The 16,633-nt window shown below is 42.2% G+C and overlaps 1 protein-coding gene across 7 annotated transcripts in view; it reads left to right on the forward strand.

Annotated features, from left to right (window-relative positions):
- FNIP2 (folliculin interacting protein 2) overlaps positions 1-16,633 on the forward strand; it is a 137,838-nt gene that overhangs the window by 87,445 nt on the left and 33,760 nt on the right. For all 7 annotated transcript variants that reach the window (XM_002815254.6, XM_009240411.4, XM_063723702.1 and 4 more), the window contains 6 exons: positions 2,411-2,612; positions 2,933-3,021; positions 4,683-4,829; positions 4,948-5,117; positions 11,460-12,786; positions 13,673-13,829. In XM_002815254.6, the coding sequence (XP_002815300.2) occupies positions 2,411-2,612; positions 2,933-3,021; positions 4,683-4,829; positions 4,948-5,117; positions 11,460-12,786; positions 13,673-13,829 (2,092 nt within the window). The remainder of the gene's footprint in view (positions 1-2,410; positions 2,613-2,932; positions 3,022-4,682; positions 4,830-4,947; positions 5,118-11,459; positions 12,787-13,672; positions 13,830-16,633) is intronic.

The following is a 16,633-nucleotide window of genomic DNA, read 5'->3' on the forward strand; positions in this document are numbered from 1 at the left end:
ATCCAAGTCATGAGCCTAGACTAGAAGACAGGAATCCTGGGTTCTAACTCCAGCGTTGTTACTAAGAACCTTTCTGTTCCCGAGGAAAGTTGAGGCAGAACTCTGCCTCAGTTTCCACATTTGCAGTACAACCTGTGTACCTTCTCTGGTGACATGGAGATAAAGTACTGATGAAGTACTGGGGCACATGCTTAAATTTTTGAAAACATTCTTAAACATCATTTTTTGTAGAATAATTTTTAAATTATAAGTAAGATACTACATGACCTGATTTATTCCACGTTGCATGGTTGATGCAAGACTACAGAATGAAACTCAGTTGATTTAGAATTCAGTGGAGGGTTATAGTGAAGCAAGTAAGTTCTCCACTCTATTATAGCTATGGAAGTTTTTCAGAAATTTCAGCAGGTGGCACCCTCTCCTACGTTAAAACTGTTGAGAGCATTGGCTATTGTTTGTAGGGTGGAGATGATGATGAGAAACTGTATTGGGTTCAGTGTTTATTATAATTTGATTATTAAAGGTCAAACTGGGCTAAAGATGAGTGGACTGATACAGTCATTTTACTTTTGAAAAAGAAGGGAAATGTAAGATTACAGACAAAGTGGAAAGGATTGCAAGCAAGCCTTATTGTAATATAAACTCAGAAGAATTTTCTATACAGAACAGAAATCAACTACTGTAGTGCAAGAAAACAAGGCTTTAGTACCAGTACCTTGGTAAAGAAGAGAGAACATTGTATGAAATTGTGTGAAGTTCTAAGGAAACCTCAAGAATTTTCTCTGATGATTAGAATCTAGGGATTTCCCAGAGAAAGCAATTGATGGTTTATTGTAATGTGTAGCATTTGTGACAGCACCATGTGCCATCAGTGACACATCTGGAGTGAAAACCTTTTACTGATTTACCAACCATACCTACATCTCCAGGATCTTGCTTGAAGTTAAGGAAAACAGTAACATATAATGAGGTTAGAATAAAATGTCTATCTCCTTTCCTTTAAAAATAAAATAGCCAGGTGCAGTGGCTCATGGCTGTAATCCCAGCACTTTGGGACACTGAGGTGGAAGGATCACTTGAGCCCAGGAGTTCGAGACCAGCTTGGACAACGTAGGGAGACTCCATCTCTACCAAAAAAAAAAAAACAGAAAATGTATCCAGGCATGGTGGCATGTGCCTGTAGTCCCGGCTACTTGGGAGGCTAGGTGGGAGGATCGCTTGAGCCTGGGAAATTGAGGCTGCAATGAGCCATGATCACACCACTGCACCCCAGCATGGGTGACAGAGTGAGACCCTGTCCCCCCAAAATTAATTAATTAATTTAATAGCTTTCCTGACCATAACACTTTTGGCATATGTATGTTTAATAATAAAATCTGGGTTTATTTGAAATCACACAAGCTATGAGTAGAGCCCTAAGTAAACAAGTTGAAGACCAGGGGCAGAAGGCTAATTCTCATATTCTGCCCAGCATGAGTAATTGTTATGTTGTAATTTATAGTAAAGAAAATGGAGGAAGCAGTTCCTTTCCATATTTGGCAGAGATATGAGACTAGATGATGGAGTTAGAAAGAGAAAATGTATTGCCAGTCTAGGGCTCTCATTTGCAATGTTAGGTCCTTTGTGTTGGTGTTTTTGTAGGAAAAAACTATTTTATTTGTACTCTTGCTGTTAGTAGCTATTTGGTAGCTACACTGGCTTTTCACAGTAGTTAAGTAAGAGACATGGTTAGGCCATTTTTGTGAGGCTTACCCCACAAGACAAATTAAATATATATTTAGAAGTTTTGGGCTTCGTGGCTGTCATCTTAGAAGCCGAGTCTCTCAAAAGAATCAGGTTTTTTGAAAATTCTACTGTAGCAGAAGAGAAGTAAGTGTTTCTGCTTGGAGGATTTTCAGAGAGCTTAATCACGTGGCTTAATCTGAGCATTTAGAAGAGTTACTTGATCTAGTAGTTTTAATAGCCCTGGGAAAGTAATCCTGGAAGTACCAGTACATGTTCAAATGTGTTACTCTTATTCAATAGAATACCACATAATATCATTCCTCTTTTGACGTCTTATCTATTGGTATCTGACCATGTTTTGGGTAAACAGATATTTCACATTCCTTCCTAAATATCATCAGTTTGACATAAAACGATCCAAAGGAAAAGGACAAGAGTAACAATGGGAAATTTAAATTACTTGTAGCTTTCATTTGAGCTTCTTTCCGTGTTAGGATAATACCGTGTGGCAAGCAAGCTGATGTTCTCATCTTCGTGCCAGGGAATTATAGAAGAGAATGAACTAAAGGCAGATATACTCTTAGTTACGACTGAATGTTCTGGGTGTCATCCCCAGTCATTACAGTTGACCTTCAGTGTGACTCATTGATGCATGGCAACTTTTCAAACTTATATTTCCCTCCAGGTCAACTGATGAGACATTCAGCTTGGCTGAAGAAACCTGTAGTTCTAATCCAGCTATGGTTAGGAGGAAGAAAATTGCCATAAGCATCATCTTTTCCCTATGTGAGAAAGAAGAAGCACAAAGGAATTTCCAGGACTTCTTCTTTTCTCATTTTCCCCTGTTTGAATCTCACATGAACAGGCTGAAGAGTGCAATTGAAAAGGTAATAAGGATGTAATCCAAAGTCAAATAGAGAAGTGATTGTGGGGCTTTGAAGATGGCAGAATTTCTTTGCCTATGTATCAGATGTCTTTCCTGAGGAAGTTAAATCACCCATAGCAGTGATAAATTCTTAGGCATGTTGATGTTCGTTACCAGATACTGGGTTACCTTAGGGAAGGAAATGACTGCTTTTTCATGACTGAAGACATTATTACTTTGAGTGTTGTTAATTGATTACATAATATTTTTTATTAATACAGCCCAGTAGATAAGTTATAAAATTTCTTCTCAGTAATTTGGTTTGCTTTCTTTTCAATAAAGGCTATGATCTCCTGTAGAAAAATAGCAGAATCAAGTCTCCGAGTCCAGTTTTATGTCAGCCGTTTGATGGAAGCTCTGGGAGAATTCAGGTAAAGTGGCAAAGTTTGGCAAATCCAACAGGAGATGTTTATGAGCAGCCATGGATAAAGATAAACTGTGACTTGGAAGAATTGGGGGCCTGGCAGTTATTCCTCACTTTTGTGGTTCCGCCCTTCAAGATGGAAACAGAAGAAATGAAGCAAAAAATTTAAATAATTTACCACTTAGTAATCCTCACTACTGCTCAACCGATGGTCCCTGATAGGATTGTTTTTAACAGGATGAATGGGGAAAACTAATGTTCAGGTATCTCTCAGCAGACTATTCATTATCTTATGTCAGCCTCACAAAAGCCCTAAGTACTACTAATCCCATTTTACAGATGTGGAAACTTGAGTTCAGGGATGCTTATTCAAAGCACAGATGGAGAGGTTCTGCATGTCGGGAAGACATACATTCCAGTTTGCCAGGACAGTCCTAGTTTATACCCAGTGTCCTTGGGAAACTGGTGTCTAGAGTCCTTGCTCCTAGTATCTGTGTGGAAAGGTAAATTGTGTTGGGTAGCAGGTGGGATCCTCTCTCATCATGCTGAGTTGGGGTTGTTGCACCATTTAGAGCCACTTTCTTGATGGGGAATGGAATCCCATTCGCAGTCATGAGCGAATGAGTCAAACTGTTACTCCATAGCTGAAGGATAAAAAAAAAATTTATAATCCTTTGAATGTTAGAACACTTTTATGATGCTTAAAGTATATGCTGATGAACTCTGTAATGCTACCTGGAGCAAAATCACAAGCCTGTTTTTACTGTGGGTTATGTGTTAAAGTACTCAAGTAACATGTTACTTATTATCTGGTGATCACTAAGACTTAAGTCATATATTTGAGAATGACATAAAGTTGTGCTCTTTGATGGCAATCTGATGATTAGTAAACCTTCCATAGATTTGGGGAAAGCACTGGAGATTTGCCTGTTGCTCTGCTGTGGTCAGACTGGACACTCACTGGCTTGTGCTTGAGAATCTCGGTCCTACTTTTTTTTTTTTTAGGACTGAGTCTCGCTCTGTCACCAGGCTGGAGTGCAGTGGTGTGATCTCGGCTCACTGCAACCTTCACCTCCTGGGTTCAAGCGATTTTCCTGCCACAGCCTCCCGAGTAGCTGGGTTTACAGGCACCCGCCACCACGCCCAGCTAATTTTTGTATTTTTAGTAGAGACGGGGTTTCACCATGTTGGCCAGAATGTTCTCTATCTCTTGACCTTGTAATCTACCACCTTGGCCTCCCAAAGTGCTAGGATTACAAGTATGAGCCACCACGCCCGGGCGAGAATCTGGGTCCTACTTTAATGAGGTGTCCATTTTTCAAAGGTCAAGAAGCTGAAAGTGAGGCTTTCTAGTTCTGTACTTTCAGTTTCTGTAGAGTCTCTGTAATAGCAACTCAACTTAGCCATTGTCCCACAGAAGCAGCCATAGACAATAAATAAGTAAATGAATGAGCATGGCTGTGACCCAGTAAAACTTTTTATTTACAAAAAAAGGTGGCAGTCAGATTTGGCCCGTGGGCCATAGTGTGCAACCCTGTTATGTGTGGAGCTTGAATCTTTTAAGGACTACATAGATTCAAGTTGTTTTCTCCTTTATTCGTTTACACCAAGATTATCCAAAATAGTATTTCTGACACTTTTGTGTTTCCCTCTCTTTCTGTTGTGTAGAGGAACTATCTGGAACTTATATTCTGTTCCAAGGATAGCTGAACCTGTATGGCTTACTATGATGTCCGGCACTTTGGAAAAAAACCAGCTCTGCCAGCGCTTTCTCAAGGAGTTTACACTTCTGATAGAACAGATCAATAAAAACCAGTAAGCTTCAACTCTCTGGAGACTTGTATACAAATCCCATAGCCAATGTGTGTACTGCATAAGATGTGCCTCTTTCTGTATTGACTAAGTTGGTTGTATCTTTTTCCATTTCTCCAAGGTTTTTTGCTGCCTTACTGACTGCAGTGTTAACCTACCACCTGGCCTGGGTCCCAACTGTCATGCCTGTGGATCACCCTCCCATTAAAGCCTTCTCAGAGAAACGTACCTCCCAGTCAGTGAACATGCTGGCCAAAACACATCCATATAATCCTCTCTGGGCACAGCTGGGTTAGTACCTAATTTGACTATTCAGAGAATATATGGGATGGAATAGGAAAAAAATGCTAGAATTTGTAGTTTATACTGGCTCTCTCACCCAGTAATTCATAGGTTGTCTTTGGGCAGATGAGGAATAGGAAGTTGGTCCCTGGATTCTAATTGTAGGGCCACGACCTTCCTCTGCCTTTTTCCCTACTGGCAGCTTTGTGCTACACTCTTAAAGCAGTGTAAGCCAACTGTGTTCTCCCATTCCACAGTGGCTGTTCACCCTAGAGCAGGATTTCTTAACCTCAGCACTGTTGACCAGGTAGTTCTTTGTTGGTTAAGTTGTTGTGGGGTGTGGGAAGAGCTGTCTTATGCATTAATGGATATTGAGTGGCATCCTTGGCCTCCATTTACTAGATGCCAGTAGAACTGCCCCTCCCACCTCCCGCCCAAAGTTGTAACAATCAAAAATATCCACAGAAAAGCACCTCATCCTGGAAAGCAGCATGCTATAGTAACAATAATGAAAGCTTACACTATGAGCCAAGCACTGGTTTTATACAGTCATTAGATTCTCATCCCTACCCTTATTACTCTCAGCCTCATTTTGTAACAATACAGATGTTGTCTTGTCCTTGTGCTCTTGGTCATGAGATGTATAAGTGAATACAAGCCCTCTCATGGTTAGGGGGTAAAAGGCGTGTTCTAAATCAATTGAAGAATTTATGGATATTTAAATGGACTTAAGGGAGGGGAGATATGGAGAGAGGCTAGTTAACAAATACAAAATTACAATTGGATAGAAGGAATAAGTTCTAGTGTTCTTTAGCACTGGATTACGATAGTTAAGAATAGCTTATTTTCAGAGAAAGCTAGAAGAGAGGTTGCAAATGTTCCCAGCACAAAGAAATGATAAAAGTTTGGGGTGATGGATATGCTAATTGCCCTGATTTGATCATTACTCAGAACATGCCTAACTCATTCTTGGTCATACGGGAAGTTTTTCCTGGGGAAGACAGAACATGGAACATGGTTGTTTTTGTTATGGAACAATAATAGTCTTGAAAAAAACATAGTCTCATTAAGTGGAGAAGGAAAGGGGGCTGAATATTAAGGAAACATTGTATTCCATGCTGCTGGGTCACCCATTTTAAAACAATGCTAATTAAGTAGTGTGCATTTAGTTAGAAAAATGTATTTATAATTAGGTGTACTTCTTATTTGAAACATAACTGAGAGCCATTAATTCCCTATGTTCAGCATAACAAGGAATACTTTTTTCCTTTGGGTTCACAATCCTCATCTTTCAGGGGAGATCATGTATTGTTGAAAGTCTTCAGTCCTCCCTTCCCCCAAACAATCCATCAGGGGTCTGGCTTTTGACAAGAGGAGTGTGAGGAGGGGATGAGGCCCTGGTCGGCGAAGGCCTGTGATAGCTTCTGGTCGGCAAAGGCCTGTGATAGCTTTGTAAAGCCAAGTGTAAGTGATGGCCGAGTTTCCATTATTACAAAGAAGTCGGGGGGCCTTCAATAATTTGACAGGTAGAAGCACTTGCTTCACATTTTATTGTTTTCATTCAGTATTTAGCAAGTCACAGTAAACATGAAAATAGAAACTGCTGGGAATACACAATGATGCAGATATAATTTCAATCCAGGTTCCTAAGTATAGAGAAGACTATCTGGAATCATTCTAAAGACTTCTCTGAGAGCTTTCCAGGACAGGTGCCACTGTGTGTTCCCCCTCCATGGCTGCTCAGCACTACCAGGGAAGAGGGAGGGAAGCTAGATGCCACTTTCACGGGCCTGCTGCTCAGGAGCTCGGTGATCCTTGCTTCTGCCCAGCCACTTCCCTGTGTACAATGTGATCGCCACCCATTAGTGGGCTGCGGAAGCAATTTAGTGGGTTTAATTAAAAAGCATTTAATTGGTATAATAGAATAGAAAATATCAGTGATTTACATGTATGTTTTGTAAAATGTCTGTTTCAAAAGGTGCATTGAGGTTGCAGTATAAAATGTATTTCTTTCTTGGCATAGGTATACAAAGTTTGAATGCCACTGTCTACACCACTGACTGAAGTAGTTCCACATAGGTCTCTTTTTGACCTAATGATCTTAAGGGTTTGTGGAAATGAAAAGGAGCTTTTCTACGCAAAAGAGATTTGGACCACTGATTTAATATAAGTTAAAATGTGTGAAATTTTTTCCTCAGAAGTTTACACTGTATTTTTCAAAATGCAGTGGAATTAGACTACAAATCAATTTTTTTTAAATTCTCACTTTCTCAGAAATCAAACCATGTATTTTTGTTGTTGTCGTTTTTGAGACAGAGTCTCACGCTGTCACCCAGGCTGGAGTGCAGTGGTACAATCAAGGCTCACCACAGACCCAACCACCCAGGCTCAAGTGATCCTCCCACCTCAGCCTCCCTGGTGGCCGGGACTACAGGTGTGCGCCACCATGCCCAGCTAATGTTTGCATTTTTTGTAAAGGCAGAGTTTCACCATGTTTTGCAGGCTGGTCGCTGGTCTTGAACTGGGCTCAAGCAATCCAACTGCCTCTGCCTCCCAAAATGCTGGGATTACAGGTGTCAGCCACCATACCCAGCTGACAACCACATTTAAATAACCCACAAGCCAAACAAATTGCACAAAAGAAATTAGAAAACATTTGAAATAATGATAATAAAGATGCAATAAGTTAAACTGTGTAGGGTATAAGGTAACACTGTTGAAAGGGGAATTCTACAACATAGACATTATTAGAATGTGATCAGGAATAAGTGTGCCTTTAAGATACTAAACTCTCTTCTCATCTCCTTATTTTTGTTCTCTCTCAGCTTCTCCTGGTTTATTTTTGTTTCTGTCTATATAGTCCCCTACCTCTCTAACCCCCTTTCTTTTACCATGCTTCCTTTACAGGGCTTCTAAATTCTCTCAGCTTCTCCACCTCATTCTTTCCTCTCCTCTTTCTAGTTTCCAACTTTTCACTATTGTTCCCCTCAACAGTTCTTTCCTTTCTTCTCCCTCTTCCTCCCTCTTTGTTTTCTTTTTCTCTACATGTTTTACCCTCCTGGCTGTTATCTCCTCTCCTTCTCCATCCTCTTTTGGCTTCACCCCAGTTCTCTATCATTTTGCACCTCTGTAACATCCCATCTTTTTTCTTTCTGCTTTCCCTTCTCTCTATTCTTCCCTCTTTCTTCCTAGTTTCTTCTGTCTGTTCCTCTGCTCTCTCTGTCTCTCCCTCCCTGAGTCTCCACTCTGTGTCCCCGTTTGCCACCGTTGCTTTCTGTGTCCTCCTTTCCTGTGACCTCCCCTTGCTTCCACTTCGTCCAGCAGCTTTCCTGCTTCCATGCACTCTGTCTTTGGCCTGTTTCACTTGGAAGCACTCTTGACTCCTTCACTTTTTCTTCTGCGTTTTCCCCATTTGCCTCTCCTTTAAATTTTTATTTTTAATTGAGGTAAAAAGCTTATAACAACGTTTATTATCTTAACCGTTTCTAAGTGTACAGTTCAGTCTTGTTAAGTACATTCACATTGTTGTGCAATTTCTACATTTTAAAAAATTATATTCATGAAAACAAATCTACTCTAAAAATTAGCTTCAATTATCCAAGACTCAAAAAAAATTGAACTTCCAGTAAATATTTAATATTATGGGTCTATTGTTTTAAAAATGCTTTATTTTATGAAGTTTGGCTATAATGTAATAGCACTGGTTCCACTCACATTGCACTCATTATTTTATATAGTTTAAATGATTATAAATTGTATTTTTAATAACCTTCCTTGTTTTACCATTTCCATTTATTCCTTAGTTATTAAAATATACAATACTCAAATGCATTGCTAAAAAATAATATTCTAAGTGATCTTTCTCCTGTAGTTTGTTATACCAGATTTTGGATAAGTAATGCTTCTTCTTTATTAATATTGAAACTGATTTAACAAAAAATATTTCATGAATTCCTGAAATGACTGTTGATATCCTGCGGCAATAGGCAGATGTAATCAAAGTGTTAACAGTAATGAGCTCTTAGAAAGGTTTTCTCAAACAAAAGTCCTAGCTTCAGCCTACAATTCTGAGTTACTCTCTTGAATTCTAAGCTGATTTCTCAGTCACTTGCCAAGGCCTCTCAGTTAAAGCTCTATCAGCCTATAATCTAGTCATTTTATAGAGAGGATTGTTTATTATTATTTATGTCTTGCCATTTGAATGTTCTTAGGAACCGTACACAAGGGAATACTCGCAGAAGGAGGTATTTCTTAATGGGTCCCAGGGGGAGGTACTTTCTGATGGTTCTCATAACTTTTTTTCCATACTCATCTATTTTAATTAGTTTTATCTAGTATATGCCCTTATAACTGCTTTCCCTCCTCTCTAGATGCATTCCTCAGAGGGGTTCTAACTTCCTACATTCTGATTTGTACTGATTACCATGTATCAGTTCTCCTTTATTTAGTATCTTTTCAGCTTTTGATTTGTTCCAACATTCTGGTTATTCTTTTTTTTTTGAGACAGAGTCTTGCTCTGTTGTCCAGGCTGGAGTGTGGTGGCGTGATCTCGGCTCACTGCAACCTCTGCCTCCCGGGCTCAAGCGATTCTCCTGCCTCAGCCTCCCAAGTAGCTGAGTTACAGGTGTCTGCCACCACGCCTGGCTAATTTTTGTATTTTGGGTAGAGACGGGGTTTCACCCTGTTGGCCAGGCTGGTCTCAAACTCCTGACCTCAAGTGATTCGCCCACCTTGGCCTCCCAAAGTGCTGGGGTTACAGGTGTGAGCCACCGTGCCCAGCCCTCTGATTATTCTTTAATGGGTTTCTAACTCCAGTTTGGTTATACAAAGATACAATGAGATACATCTTTTTTTATGAGATGGAGTTTTGCTCTTGTAGCCCAGGCTGGAGTGCAGTGGCGACACCTCGGCTCGCTGCAACCTCTGCCACCCGGGTTCAAGTTATTCTCCTGCCTCAGCCTTCCTAGTAGCTGGGATTACAGGTGCCCGCCACCATGCCTGGCTAATGGTTTGTATTTTTGGCAGAGACAGGGTTTCAGCACGTTGGCCAGGCTGGTCTCAAACTCCTGACCTCAGGTGATCCACCCGCCTCAGCCTCCCGAAGGGCTGGGATTACAGGCATGAGCCACCACACCCAGCTGAGATACATCTTTAGGGTCTTAACACAGTGCCTGTCCAGTTAGTAAACATAGGTTCTTTATTATAATTTTCCATCTTCTTATCAAATGTGTAACTTATAAAATGTAATAAATTATCAAATGCAGTAGTTTTAATAGGCACTTAAGTACTTTTGATGAAAAGCTTATTGCTGGGTGGTTGGATGACACATTTGCCCTTATTGTCTCCTCCTTAAGCTGACTGTAGAGCTCACAATACGTTAGTCAGTTTTTAATCAACTTGTCAGGATATAACTAATGGGACATATTTTTTTCCAGTTGAATTTTCTTTTCTTTTTTTTTCTGAGACAGAGTCTCACGCTGTCGCCCAGGCTGGAGTGCAGTGGTGCCATCTTGGCTCACTGCAACCTCTGGCTTCCAGGTTCAAGCAATTCTCCTGCCTCGACCTCTCGAGTAGCTGGGACTACAGGTGCACACCACCACGCTCACCTAATTTTTGTATTTTGGGTAGAGACGGGGCTTTGCCATGTTGGCCAGGCTGCTCTCAAACTCTTGACCTCGGGCGATTGCCTGCCTCAGCCTCCCAAAGTGCTGATATTACAGGCATAAGCCACTGTGCCTGGCCCAGTTGAATTTTCAAGCGAAATGAAATAAAACCTTCAGACTCATTCATGACTAAGTGATTTTCTTCTTGTTAATCAAGCTGATTCTACTTGGTGTGTGTATGCGTATTAAGATAATTCTGTGTAGACCACCTCATTAAGTATTTTGAATTAATTCACTGCACTACTGTCGAGAAATTCCTGAATTTGGATTTTATCCCAAGGCCCAATGTCCTGGGATTCTTCCAACAAATTCTTACTATTCTAGTTTCCAAGATATAGTATTAGATCTGGTCGCATATTCAGAGCTCTGGCTTTAGCCTTCTTTGGGCCATCTCATTGGCTGACCCATTGAGCTTCAGGGAAGACCCAGCAGGCACTGGGAGGGACTGTGGGCACAGCAGCACGACTCCCACACACCAGGGGTGGTGGGCCACAGCCTGTGTCCAGGCTGACTCGCTTACTGTGGCAAAACTAAAACGTGGTCCTTACTAGAAAGTAGAAATCATGAGTCTGAAGCAGGGACTCCAGATTGGGAATATAAGTTATCTTTTTGCTCTTGTAAAGACTGATATATCTGTGACATGCTAACCCCAGAGACCACTGCCTTTGTGTCCACTTTTGCTCTCTAGGTGATCTTTACGGAGCCATAGGCTCTCCAGTGAGACTGACTCGCACCGTAGTGGTAGGGAAGCAGAAGGACTTGGTCCAGCGAATACTTTATGTCCTGACCTACTTTCTCCGTTGCTCTGAGCTACAAGAGAACCAGCTGACCTGGAGTGGCAATCATGGTGAAGGTGACCAAGTTTTAAATGGGAGCAAGATCATAACAGCCTTGGAGAAAGGAGAGGTGGAGGAGTCTGAGTATGTGGTCGTTACGGTGAGGAATGAGCCCGCTCTTGTACCCCCCATCCTACCACCAACAGCAGCTGAGAGACACAACCCCTGGCCGGCAGGGTTTCCTGAGAGCCCAGAGGGCACTGACAGTAGAGACCTGGGTCTTAAACCTGACAAAGAAGCTAACAGGAGGCCAGAGCAGGGTTCTGAGGCTTGCAGCACAGGGTGCCAGGGGCCAGCATCAGACGCTTCCTGGAAACCTCAGAATGCATTTTGTGGGGATGAGAAAAATAAAGAGGCACCGCAAGATGGCTCTTCAAGACTTCCCAGCTGTGAAGTTTTGGGGGCAGGAATGAAGATGGACCAGCAAGCTGTCTGTGAGCTGTTGAAAGTGGAGATGCCTACGAGACTGCCAGACCGGTCAGTGGCCTGGCCTTGCCCTGACAGACATCTCCGGGAGAAACCTTCCTTAGAAAAGGTCACTTTCCAGATTGGAAGCTTTGCATCTCCAGAGTCTGACTTTGAAAGCCGCATGAAAAAAATGGAGGAACGGGTGAAGGCCTGTGGCCCCTCCTTGGAGGCCAGGGAGGCTGCTGATGTGGCTCAGGACCTGCAGGTTTCTAGGAGCCCTTTCAAGCCTGGGTTTCAGGAGAATGTCTGCTGTCCTCAGAATCAGCCTTCAGAGGGGGATGAAGGCGAGTCTGACAAAGGTTTTGCAGAGGACAGAGGCAGCAGAAATGACACGGCAGCAGATGCTGCCAGGCAGCTCAGCCACGGTGCTGACTTGGGAGCAGCCTCCCACGGTGCAGCAGGAACGGGAGGGAGGAGGCTGGAGGCTGCTAGAGGTTTGTATGTGAAGGCTGCGGAAGGACCTGTGCTGGAGCCTGTTGCCCCCAGGTGTGTCCAGCGGGGCCCTGGCCTCGTGGCTGGTGCGAATATCCCCTGTGGGGATGACAACAAGAAGGCCAACTTCAGGACTGAAGGAGACATTCCCCGAAATGAAAGCTCGGATAGCGCCCTGGGAGACAGTGACGACGAAGCCTGCGCTTCAGCCATGCTAGATCTGGGTCACGGTGGTGACAGGACTGGAGGGTCCTTGGAAGTGGAGCTGCCTCTGCCAAGGTAACTCCAGCAGGCTGGGAAGTAGAGGGAACTGGGTTCAAATCCCACTTTCCTGGCCTGACACCTGTGATGTTGTTAGCTACTGCTATTGTCTGCTTTACAGACAGTATCTTTTATTCCACAAAGTACTAGAAGTATTATTAATTCTATACAAACGGTTTCCCACCTGTCCTTCTTCCAAGGATGGTCACTGGCTTAGCACCACGGAGCTCACTGGGGCAGGTGGCCAGTGGTTGTCTTTGCAGCTATTGTGACCCTTTGGGGAAGCCTAAGGGATGTAGTGGAGATGGGGGAGGGAATAGGGAGTTTAATTTTCTGTCAGCTGCAGAGAAGGTCCGTGGCTGGCAGCAGATGCCTTACTTCAGAGGTGGTGGATTACACTCGCCGTGTGGCCTCTCTCCTGCCGATCAGAGCAGCGTGAGGTGGTTGGGAAACAACACCTCTTTCTTAACACTCCATCAGGTTGATTATTTGGTCTGTGATGACTGAAAGCAGTAATTAGAAATTTCTTCTGTTCTTCCGCACTGTCGTGGGCACCACTCTGTGCAGATAGGTCAGATTCCTAAAGCCAGGCTTTGGCAAGAGCCCTTCCTGAAACATTTTCTTTGGTCAGTATTTTGACACAGACTGACTGGTGGATGTCCAATATGAGGTACAAAAACAAACTCATAACTAGCCATGGATATAGTTTTTTTTTTCTTCCAGCCTTCCACTTTAAAAAACTCCCCTTTCTCCCACCTGTGATCCACTTACTTGAGGGTTGGTGACATGGACCACCCTGAATCTATTTTATTTACCTGTATCATTGGAGTGCTTGTACCAATTATAATGAAAGAAAAAAGTACATTTTCAGCTGTGCATTTTAATGGGCCACATGTTGTTTTAGGTCTCAGAGCATCAGCACCCAGAATGTAAGGAACTTTGGCCGCTCACTTCTGGCGGGCTACTGCCCCACATACATGCCTGATCTTGTGCTTCATGGGACCGGCAGTGACGAGAAGCTGAAGCAGTGCCTGGTGGCCGACCTTGTCCACACAGTCCATGTAAGTGATCCCAGTGTGGAGCCTCTGGCTGCTGACAACAGGTGTTTAGACTGAAGAGAGACTAGTTAAGGGATTGTTTATGGAGATGTGGGCAGGGTTATGGGAACCAGCTAGGGCTAGTGAGGCACCTGGGGCCTAGCAGCAGCTGGAAGCTAGAAGCACACCTGGGCCTGACAGAGTAAGAGAAGGGTGCGTGACATCAGAGCCCTGGAGAGCCTGAGCCAGGACGAGGGGCGGCCTGGCTGCAGGAGCAGTGAGGAGGGGTGACTTCCTGCCATCCCTCCTCCCATTCTCTGATCTCTTTCTGGTGCCTCTCATTGGCTGAGCCCGGCTGAAAGCCAGAGAGCAGGGGCACAGCTGATGGAGACACAGCCTTGTGGTGCATAGAGGTCAGCCTCCTGGGGCCCAGAACAGGACACAGAAGGGCAAGGAGCTGCTCTGGGGGTGGTGGGTTAGCAGATAGGCTGGGAAAATGGAATAAACAGCACAGATGGTGACAATCATATGCCGTCACAGTGAGGACCGAAGAGGTGTCACATGTGGTTTGTTTTTTATCTGATGCTTAAACAAGTTCCTAAAAGTAATTTATTTTAACTGATTTGTCATTAAGTTCACTTTGATGGCTGCATGAGGATGACTGTATAAAGACTAACATGTCTTACTGAAAAATTGCCTCATGGCTGCTATTAAGTGCTTTTCTGCTATCTGCAGTGCAACAGGAACTAAGCAGTTAAGGAAACTGTCAATCTGATGGGCCTGTTTTTAATTGAGCTGTTATTGGGCAGATGTGCAAAAATAGACATTTTGTATTAGAAACATTTTGTATCTTGTGCAATAGGGAAAGTCCTCATCGCATTAAGAAAATCAGAATTTGGCCTGTTACCTACCTCCTTGGCCAACAAGTATTTTTGTTTTGAGGTGGAACAAAAGGCATTGCATGTTATCTTTGGCCTTGAGCATCTCCTCTGTGAAGACTAAACATCAGACACAGGCTAAACAGGCTAAGTATATTTATGTGAAGTGGGAAAAAAACTCAGTAGTAAAGCAGATGTCATCATAACCTCCCTTAATGGGGAGAGCTAAGAGATGAGGATAGGGCTGTCCGAAGCTGGGGAAAGCCAGCCCAGTGTACACGTGTGTGGCCAAACGTTCCTAACCCCACCCCTGCTTTGTGGTCACACGCCACCCCTCACCAGGATACTCCTGGAATGACGCTATGAAGTTGCTTTTGTCTCTAAAATATCATAATTATTTAATATCATAATTTCTCTTTATAGTTATAAACACCATATAGTCATTTATCATTTCATGAGTCCACGCATCAGTGACCCCTGTAAGAACAATGCCCTCATTGTATAATGCTCTCTAAGTTGTCCAAAACGATGTCTGATGCTTTGGCAATTTCACAGGCTGTATTTATGTGTGTTTAGTAACTGCCTATAACATTAAGGCACCTTTTCTGTCCGCTCCTATTGTTTATATTCACACATGCCAAACTGTGAGTTGTTGTTTTTTTTTTCTGCTCTGCTATCATTTTGATTTCTAACAATATTGGTGTTGGTTATTGGACCTTCCTTCCCTGAAGCCCAGTGAGCTGCTTCTGACAGAGGTACCAAGAGACTACAGGGGAACTAACAGGATTGTCCTCAGTGACATCAGTTTTACCAGCTGGGGACTTTGTTTGAATGCCCTGGATTTACTCACTGACCACTCTGGAAATGCAATCTATTGATTGATAACCCTTCTTGAACTTATCTGTAGAACCATTCATGAAATATTTTATGTTTCCATAGGCTGGCAAGTTCTCATTTTTGTGTATTAGATTTTCATGGTGACCCTCTGGCTCTATAATTCTTTTATTTGAAAAAACACAACCATGTTTACTTTGTCGTTACTCTTCAAGCTTTTTCATGTTTCATTTTCCCTTCCTTTTAGAAGGAGTGTTTTCACACTGTAGCTTTTCTCATTTCTTTATGCAATCACCCTGAGAGATCGAAAGTTATTAAGCATAATAACCTATATTGTGTCAAATTGTGGGTACATCCAAAGTGCAGCCATGCGTGGGTGTTAATAGGAAATTCCAAAGGGTTCATAAAAATATCTTCAGAAGTTTAATACATTCAGAATATATCCAATTAGCATTAGTGGATTTCTAATTTCACTTGACACATTCATCATAATGAATTTTGCTTTTGAAGTAGTGTTCTGTTTAAACTGCCTCTCAGACTGGCGCTCTGGTCTATGACAGTGGTTTTTTTTAAAAAAAACAAACAAAACAGGCTTACTTTCAACATCCATTTACAAACATTTGTTGAAAAATATTTTAGGAATATTTGTTTAAACATTATACTGAATTTACTGCTCCATAAAGCCTAGTGAATATTTAAATTCTTGAGTATGTTGCCAGAAAAAGAAACAGAGATCCAAAAACAAGTATATGACCAGAGTTAGAGCTGAAATAATAGCTTGTTGAAGAAGAGAAAATTGTAATAAATTGCTTTATCATAACTTGCTTTCAAAACCTATTTTTTAAGTTGGGCACAGTGGCTCACGCCTGTAATCCCAGCAGTTTGAGAGGCCAAGGTGGGTGGATCACTTGAGCTCAGGAGTTCAAGACCAGCTTGGGCAACATAGCAAGACTTCATCTCAAAAATAAAATAGCATTAAAAAAAAAAAAGAAAAAACCTATTTTTTGAACATTAATTTCAGTGTTCATGGCAGATTTCAGCAGACTTTGGTACTCAAAATTCTTTTTAGAGAAGGATTTTTAACTGTTTAAAAGCAATTGATTCCGGTTATTGATC

Source organism: Pongo abelii, chromosome 3 (assembly GCF_028885655.2).
Source record: "Pongo abelii isolate AG06213 chromosome 3, NHGRI_mPonAbe1-v2.0_pri, whole genome shotgun sequence".
NCBI classification, from domain to species: Eukaryota; Metazoa; Chordata; class Mammalia; order Primates; family Hominidae; genus Pongo; species Pongo abelii.